At 42.3% G+C, this 8,840-nt stretch overlaps 1 protein-coding gene across 2 annotated transcripts; it reads left to right on the plus strand.

The window, feature by feature from the left end:
- Positions 1–614: 614 nt before the first annotated feature.
- orc4 (origin recognition complex, subunit 4) lies at positions 615–6,964 on the plus strand. 2 transcript variants are annotated; one of them, XM_046060680.1, is made up of 14 exons: positions 615–705; positions 1,517–1,585; positions 1,719–1,795; positions 2,386–2,476; positions 2,602–2,677; positions 2,927–3,012; positions 3,103–3,151; positions 3,265–3,416; positions 3,504–3,677; positions 5,319–5,405; positions 5,491–5,599; positions 5,690–5,785; positions 6,062–6,129; positions 6,280–6,964. In XM_046060680.1, the coding sequence occupies exons 2-14, from the start codon at positions 1,529–1,531 to the stop codon at positions 6,460–6,462; spliced, it is 1,305 nt and encodes a 434-aa protein (XP_045916636.1). In that variant the 5' UTR covers positions 615–705; positions 1,517–1,528; the 3' UTR covers positions 6,463–6,964. The 2 variants fall into 2 exon arrangements, with proteins under 2 accessions (XP_045916636.1, XP_045916645.1); XM_046060689.1 differs by lacking the exon at positions 615–705 and adding an exon at positions 749–877.
- The last annotated feature ends 1,876 nt before the right edge of the window (positions 6,965–8,840 follow it).

The raw sequence follows: 8,840 nt of genomic DNA on the forward strand, positions 1-8,840 counted from the left end.
TTTAAATAATTTCGATGGTCGGGGGGCAGACACCGTCACTATAGGATTTTCACTAAGTAACTCCTGAAATGGAGGAGCAGAGAAGTGTGTTAGACTGCGACTCTGCGTAGGGTTTTGGGTGGGTAACTGCTGAAAAAGAAGGGCAGAGAAGTGTGTTAAACTGCGACTCTGCCTCCTGGTCTCAACTCTGGGTTGTCATGGATTTGGTCCACTAATAAACTTGGCCAGATTTCTAGAAATGAGAGCTGCTCCTTCCCAAGTGGGATGGATGCCGTCTCTCCGGATCAGACCAGGTCTTCCCCAGAAAGTCTGCCAATGATCAACAAAGCCCACATCGTTTGCTGGACACCACCTCGACAACCAGCGGCGGAATGACGACATGCGGCTATACATGTCATCACTGGTCAGATTTGGCAGGGGTCCAGAGAAAACTACGGTGTCCGACATTGTTTTATAGCAGTAAATACTGTTTTCAGCAGTGGATGCATACACTGCCATTTGCAGTTATTTATTATTGTTGTTGTTGTTGTTGTTGTGTAGAGCAACTGTGATACACATACTGTATCTGACAGTGCATTTCTGTTCTACTCTGAGCCTCAGCCAATCAGAGCCGTAGAGTCCGTTCAGTCAAAGCAGGAAGTCGTCATTGGGGCAGAGCAGTATTCCCGCGAAGATTCGGACCTCTTGGTACTTTGGTTTCCCTTGGTATGTGTCGTTATTATTATATGTATATACATTTGTAGGCAGACTAACGTCAATGTAACACATACTCTGAGTAAGCTTAGCTCGTTAAGATAAAGCTTGTTGCTGTTGTAGTTTGCCTCTTCGGCGCGCAGCTAACGAGCCCCGGTGACGTTACTTTCAGCGTGGAGAGAAAGTGAGACCAAACTCCATTCTTAAATTATGACAGATTAGTGCCTCCTTGCTTGACGGCAAATATTAATATAGTATTGAATACAGCTTGCGACTGCTTCTGAATAATTACGAGTCACTTTCAGGTATTTTATAATATATGTAAACACACCTCCGAGGAAGTTATTAAAGTGGAAATTGTATTTAAATAACGTTAGATGTTTCTTGTTACATTAACTATATGCCGAATTGAAGGCTGGGTTATCCTCATGTATGATAGACCTTGTTAAACGTTACAACGTTAACTCACGTATGTCACTAAGCGGCATTAAAGTGTTTTGACGAATACTGGATTGGAGTTTGGTGTCAACTTGTCGAAGTCCAGGACTAAGGGGCTCATTGAAACCACTTTGTATGTTCAGAGTTGTAGCTCAGTACTGTTGGTGACGAGATCGTTAAGTGGGCAGAAAGTAAAACTGGAGCCTAGAAAGTAATTGTGATATAATTACTATTTCATATTGTAATGCTGCTTAATAAGATAAAAACATACTAAAGTAGTTGTCATTTTCTTGGAATGTCAATAAGGACCCTTTGAAGCCCCTGCTGCACATTTTGGGCACCACACATGTCAGGCAGTCTAATCAATACACAAAGTGTTTTGCAGCTTACAGGGACAATGAGTAAGAGGAAGATGAAAGATCCTCATTTGCCAGTAGGGGAATGCATCACACAGGTTCGTATCAGTTATTCTCTTCTAACTTGTTTATGTCAATAGAGAGATGACTGTTCTTCACGATTATTTACATACATATGAGCGTCTGGCTGGCAAGCACATGATAATTTGTGTTACTGCATGATTTGTTCAGGTTCAGGAGATCTTAAGGGAGCGGCTTTGCCATCAGCAGCTCCCTGACAGGCCGGAGGGAGTGGAAGCTCAACACAAGTGGGTTTATTTCATTTTGATCAAATGGAACCATAGACTTTTTGTCATTTTTGCTAGAAAGAATATCAGAATAGTTGCAGATGAATTTTGTGCTTCAGCTCTAGTTTAGATACAAATGTGGGTAATTTACAGGTCTCTTCTTTAGAGAGGGATGTGGTATAGTTAGAAGGGGCAAGATGAAGATATGATTCAGAAATCCTTGAATGTTTAAATAGAAGCTGTTGTAGGATTGTCATCTGTAATGAAGAGACGATCGGGGACTTGGTGTGAGCTTCACTGACCCAGTTCAGTCTTACCCGGCTGACAGCACTGTCCCACTTTGGAGGCTGGAAAAGCTCCAGTTCCCAGCTGACTTGGACACAACACGAGTATCCCAGGTGTTGCTCTCTGCAGCAGGTAGAGAAATCCACCTGCAAAGACTGAGGATTTAGTCATTTGCACTCGTTACATGGAGCTGAGAACTGCATAAACTTTACTGACACTTAAGTAGAGTACAAAAAACAAAAATGTATCTTTTACGAAATAACACATTATTACTGATATTAGTATTATGCATTATGGGTATTGTAGTCAAAGCACTGTATTTTCAGACACCTCCTGGAGCTGCTGAAGCGCACTGCCGTCCACGGGGAGAGTAACTCGGTGCTAATCGTCGGCCCCAGGGGGGCAGGAAAAACAATGGTGAGCCTATACTGCCAGAACCCATGCTGCTTATGGGTTAAAAATGGCTGAAACAAGAAGGAATTGGTTTTAAAATCCTGCGAGGGGTTGTATTGTCCTACCTGTTTGTGTTTATGTGTCTGCAGCTGCTGAAGTGTGTGCTGAGAGATCTGCTGGAGGAAAAAGAAGTGCAAAAAAACCTGCTACAGGTTCATCTCAATGGTACTGATTTCTCACCAAACCCAGTTTTATTTATTCAGAATTTGAGAACGTAAACACTTATTTACTTACTTCTTAGATTTCTCATTTCTGGATTTGTTCTTTCCTGTGGCCATAGAAGATATTCAACCAGTGAATCTACTGTTTCTAAATGCACATGGATTCATAGATGTCTTTGTGCAGCCTTACTTTATTATTATTTATAAAAAATGTCTTTGAGTACAGGTAATCACATTTGTCTTTTTGCTGTAGGTCTCCTGCAGACTGATGACAGAATAGCTCTAAAAGAAATAACGCGGCAACTCCACCTGGAAAACGTTGTCGGTGACAAAGTGTTTGTAAGTTATCTGGAAAGAGTTTTATCAACAGTTTTGTCACAAATGTTGAAATGAAACGGTTCCAGAAAACCTGTTTCTGCTTCATTTCAGGGAAGTTTTGCAGAGAATATGGCTTTCTTGCTGGAGGCGCTGAAGAAAGGTTAGAAAACTGATAATGCAGTTTTTCAAATGGAATCATCTCAGTTAAAGACCATAAAGGTGTGGTTTATGCTTTGAGTGTGACCTACGGTTGCTGTTTGGGTTTCACACCAGGTGATCGCAGTAGCAGCAGCCCGGTGTTGTTCGTCCTGGATGAGTTCGACCTGTTTGCCCACCATAAGAACCAGACGCTGCTCTACAACCTGTTTGACGTCTCCCAGTCTGCTCAGGCTCCCATTGCTGTGGTCGGCCTTACCTGCAGACTGGTGGGCCTCGCTCAGTCCTCCCAACCTTTCAAGATAATGCTGGTGGAGTTTTGCTTTAATGCTTTTTTTGTGGTCATTTGCATCTAGGATGTTCTGGAGCTGTTGGAGAAGCGGGTGAAGTCGAGGTTCTCCCACCGTCAGATCCACCTGCTGAGCAGCCTGACGTTCCCTCAGTACCTGGAGCGGGTCCGAATCCAGCTCAGCCTGCTGCACAACTTCCCCGACGACAGCTTCGCTCAGGACTGGAACACCAGCGTAAAGGTGAAATCAGTGAAATGATCTCGGCTCAGTCTAGAGATCTCAAATCAGAGAAGAGTATGTCTGAACCTGGGGTTTCTGTTTTAGTGTTGGTCTTCTAGTTCTTGCATTAAAATACCACAGATTGACCTGGAGGAGGCGCTATACAGGTGCATCTCAGAAAATTAGAATACTGTGAAAATGTTAGTATAATAGTTCAAACCTTTTTTAGTTTTAATCTTTGATTACGGCTGTCAGCTCATAGAAATTAAAATTCCATATCTCAAAATATTAGAATAAAGAATGTACAATACAGAAATGTTGACATGAGAAGAGCCTTTAATCTCTCAGTCTGGTTCAGTACCCACAACCACAATCATGGAAACTTGTGACTTGACAGTTGTCCAGAAGACACTCATTGAGTCCCTCTACAAGGAGGGAAGCCACAGAAGGTCACTGCTGAAAGGGCTGGATCAAAGCATGTTCATGGAAAGCTGACTGGAAGGTTTAAAGTGTGGAAGGAAAAGGTGCACAAGCAAAAGGGACGACTGCAGCCTTCAGAGGTATGTCAAGCAAAGCAGATTCAAGAACTTGGTGGAGTTTCACAAGGAGGGGACTGAGGCTGGACTCGGTGCATCAAGATCCACCAAGCACAGAGGAGTCCAGGAAATGAGCTACAGGTGTTACATTGCTAGTGTCTTACCTGGGCTAAGGAGAAAAAGAACTGAACCGTTGCTCAGTGGTCCAAAGTCCTCTTTTCAGATGAAAGTAAATTTTGCATTTAATTTGGAAATTCAGGTCTCAGTCTGGAGGACAAGTGGAGAGGTACAGAATCCAGTGTGAAGTTCCCACAGTCAGTGATGATTCGGGGTGCCATGTTATCAGCTGGTCTTGGTCCAGAATCTATGCAGTGTCTACCAGGAGATTTTAGGGTACTTCATGCTTTCATCTGCTGACAAGCTTTATGGAGATGCTGCTTTCCTTTTCCAGCAGGACCTGTCACCTGCCCACAGGGCCAAAACCACTAGGAACTGGTTTGCTGACCATGGTGTTACTGGGCTTGATTGGCCAGCAAACTCACTTGACCTGAACCCCGCAGCGAATCTCTGGCGTATTATAAGAGGAAAATGAGAGACAGCAGACGAACCATCCAGACGAGCTGAAGGCAGCTATCAAAGCAACCTGGGCTTCATAACACTTCAGTAGAGCCACAGGTTGATTCCCTCCATGACATGCCATATTGATGTAGTAATTCATGCAAAAGGAGTCCTGACCAAGTACTGAGAGCAGAAATAAACCTATTTCAGAACTTTTCAACTTTTCAGAGGTCAACATTTCTGTATTAGACATTCTTTATTCCATTCTAATATTTTGAGATATGGATTTTTTATTTCCATGAGCTGTAAGTCGTAATAATCAGGATTATAACAAAAAAGGCCTGGAATATTGCACTTTATTGAATCTAGAGTATATTAAAAGTTAAATTTTTTTTACTTAAATTATGGGGAAAAAATAGCTTTTTCACAACATTCTAATGTTGTGAGATGCACCTGTACTTAAGGTCCATATCTGCTACACCAGTGGTCTGATTTTACAGAAACTAGAAGGCAGCTTGTAGCATTAATCACATTTTATTTATTATTTCTTATGTTTTCTTTTATTCAGACTCTGGTTAAAGACAAATCGGTTGAGGACGTTTTACAGAGACACTTCAACTCCAGCAAAGACTTCCGTTCAATGCACATGCTGCTGGTACAAAACCATCATTATCCTTTTATTTAAGATTCATTCTCCATGTAAAGTATCTACAGTTTGATTCTTCTGTTTTTACTTCCAGATGTTGTGTCTGTGTCGCGTGTCTGTATCTAAACCTGCCATCAAACCTGCAGACCTGCTGGAGGCCAGCAGACTATGTTTTGCAGACACCAAAGCTAATATGCTCCACGGTAAAAACAAAATCCAGAGAGAAATGTCTTCACACGTAGACCTCTCCACTAAGTCCATGTGTTTATATTTGTTTGCTTTTCTCACTCCAGGTCTGTCCATCTTGGAGCTGTGCCTTGTCATCGCCATGAAACACCTCAATGACGTTTATGAAGGAGAGCCGTTCAACCTCCAGATGGTTCACAACGGTACGACAGGACGCTGCGTGTAGTTTTTGGTTTGTTTTGACGTTTTAATGATGGACGAAAGAAAAAAATCTCACAACACAATAGTGACACAGGAGAGCTGTTCAAGATGACATTGGAAAAGTGGCTTTTAGTTTTATAGTACTTGTGCAAATATGCGGGAAAAAAAGAGCTTATAAAGGAAAAACACAAGTCATCAAGGAAAAAGGTTTAGTCCTGATGCTAAAAACAATCAGACATCAGCCAGTGTACATAATTAGTTTGACATGTTGTTTTTAGAGTTTAAGAAGTTCCTGCAGAGGAAGTCCAACTCCATGTACAACTTTGACCCGCCTGTCATCATGAAGGTCTGTATAAAGCTTTTAAAGAGTCCTATGCTACTTTATATGCTGTTTGAGAGGTTGTCCAGCCCCAATGGGAAGACACCTTTAAGAGAGATTTATATATTTATTTGTATATAAAAATGGCAAATTTAAAGACCTCTTGCTCATCCTCAGGCCTTTGAACACCTGCAGCAGCTGGAGCTCATCCGGCCGGTCGATGTCCCCTCAGCCAAAACACAGAGGGAATACCAGCTGATGAGGCTCATGCTAGACCACAGCCAGATCATGGAGGCCCTGCAGAAGTATCCACAATGCCCCACTGACATCAAACAGTGGGCCATGTCGGCGTTCAGCTGATTAAATTTGGACTTTACGTAGCTGTTTGCTGTTCTTCACCAGCACTGCTACAGAGAAGTTTGGGGAAAATAATACAGAAGAAAGAAGCTTCTGAGGTTTGTCTTACATCCAGATACTGGACTGGTGAATTGAGCACTACATCCCAAACCAAGGCCCCCAGTGAAAGCTATCCGGAACCAGGGAAAATCAAGGCCGCCAGTATGTCAGAGAGTTATATCTACACAATCAGTGCATTTGTTTCAGTCCAGTATTTTTTTTCAAGCGCTCAGAATATTAAGTTTTGTTAGTGTTTTGAAAAGTCACGGTCAGTGGTCATTTTAGAAATGGTGAGTTTTGTATTCCTGGGATCACATTTCACTCAGAAGATCACATAATCACATTGAAATGACAGCTTAAGCATAAAGTTACTCACATTTTGAAAGTCGACTTGTAATCAGGATGAAGTTTTTTTTTGTTTTTGTTTTTTTGTTTTTTTCCTAAATAAAGTCACGTTTACCACCGATATTAGGCTGTTGGTTTAGAACAGAATTACAAGTGAATGTTTAAGTGGAAACACTGAACACCTGTTGACAAAATTTACAGGGATATATTAGATCATCACCATGACATCCGTAAGATCCAGCAGTGTTTGTACACTTTCAACAAGATTTTTGTTACTTCCTTCCTTCCTTCCTTTGAGCCTTTAATGTTTGAAAAATAATTGTGGATTTGATCAAATATAGATTGTGAAAATGGACATTCTTTACAAAAAACAGACCTCTTGATGAGATTGTGAGTAAAACTAGACATGTTATTTAATTCTGACAATCTTTTAGCCCAAATTTCAGAACTGAAACAAGAATCAGTTGCTGTGAGTGTTTGAGTGCTGCCTTCTAGTGGTGAAAGTCTGCAGTCAATGTTAGCCTGGACAGGAAGTACAAAAACCCTTGGCAGGTGAAAGAATGCAATTTAGAATTAAAGCTGCAAGCAGCGTTGGGCGGGCCCTCGCACTTGTAGCGCGTCCGGGTGTGAGCCGGCCGAGTTGCACATTCTAGAGCTCTGCCGGTGCGGCTGTGAATTTGCTACGCGGTTCCGACGCCGCATGAAGGTGCTATATGTCACTTCCTGTGTCCCCTATGTGGAGCTACATAGCACTTGCCGCTATGAATATAAATCGGTATTGGCGTGTAGATGTCTTTGGGGTGGGAGAGTTATCAAGCACGTAAAGTTTGGTTCAGATGTGGGCATGGACACTGAAGTTACAACAACTTCCTGTGTCACGGCGAAGACTTGATCTTTGACGCCACGCCACGGACACACCCATTGACGAAAACTCGCAAATAGCACAACTTTTCATCTTCAATGCCTTTAGAAGGCACAGCACAAATTTGAAGTCGGTCGGACTAAATCCCTAGGAGGAGTTCGTTAAAGTACGAAGTGTGTAAATCTTTCAAAAATGACCGTAAAATTCGAAATGGCCGACTTCCTGTTGACTTTAGGGTATGGGTTCTTGAGGCTTTTTTGTGCGTCTTGACATGATACATGTCCCCAGCAAATTTCGTGCATGTAGGTTGAACGTGAACGAGGGGCTAATCTTTTCCAATTTTCTAGGTGGCGCTAGCGAGTCATTTTGCCACGCCCATGTGCGAAACTTGTAGAATACGAAATTTTTCACCGGTTCTGACATGTTTGCAAATTTTGGTGAGTTTTCGAGTATGTTTAGGCCATGTCATTTGGGCCGACTTTGCAGAAAAAAGAAAAAAAAAATATATATATATATATATAATCCGAGCAAATTCAATAGGGACCTCGCACGGTCGTGCTCGGGCCCTAATAAATAATCCGAGCAAATTCAATAGGGACCTCGCACGGTCGTGCTCGGGCCCTAATTACAGCTGCAAGCAGCGTTGGGCGGGCCCTCGCACTTGTAGGGCGTCCGCGTGTGAGCTGGCCGAGTTGCACATTCTGGAGCTCTGCCGGTGCGGCTGTGAATTTCCTACGCGGTTCCGACGCCGCATGAAGGTGCTATATGTCACTTCCTGTGTCCCCTATGTGGAGCTACATAGCACTTGCCGCTATGAATATAAATCGGTATTGACGTGTAGATGTCTGCGGGGTGGGAGAGTTATCAAGCACGTAAAGTTTGTTTCAGATGTGAGCATGTACACTGAACAATAATGTACCCAAACAATAAAATAAATTCCTTTTATATTTCCCTGCCTTGTTGTTTATGTGTACATACAGAGGAAGAATGTGAGAACAGCACACATTTCATCGTTACTGTGTGTTAGAGCATGGGAGAACAGTGGATACTTTTAATACAGCCCACACCCCTAATACTGTGTAACTATAACAAGTAGAGAACAGAAGAAAAAGATGTTCTTTCTTTACAACTGTCT

The sequence above is a fragment of the Micropterus dolomieu genome, linkage group LG01 (assembly GCF_021292245.1).
Source record: "Micropterus dolomieu isolate WLL.071019.BEF.003 ecotype Adirondacks linkage group LG01, ASM2129224v1, whole genome shotgun sequence".
Taxonomy (NCBI): Eukaryota; Metazoa; Chordata; class Actinopteri; order Centrarchiformes; family Centrarchidae; genus Micropterus; species Micropterus dolomieu.

Bases quoted from the DNA above. Each gene is read 5' to 3' on its own strand.
- orc4 (XM_046060680.1), top strand. From the start codon at position 1,529: ATGAGTAAGAGGAAGATGAAAGATCCTCATTTGCCAGTAGGGGAATGC. The intron at 3,013-3,102 runs GTAAGTTATCTG...GCTTCATTTCAG, and splicing joins TTGTCGGTGACAAAGTGTTT to GGAAGTTTTGCAGAGAATAT. The intron at 5,406-5,490 runs GTACAAAACCAT...TTTTACTTCCAG, and splicing joins GTTCAATGCACATGCTGCTG to ATGTTGTGTCTGTGTCGCGT.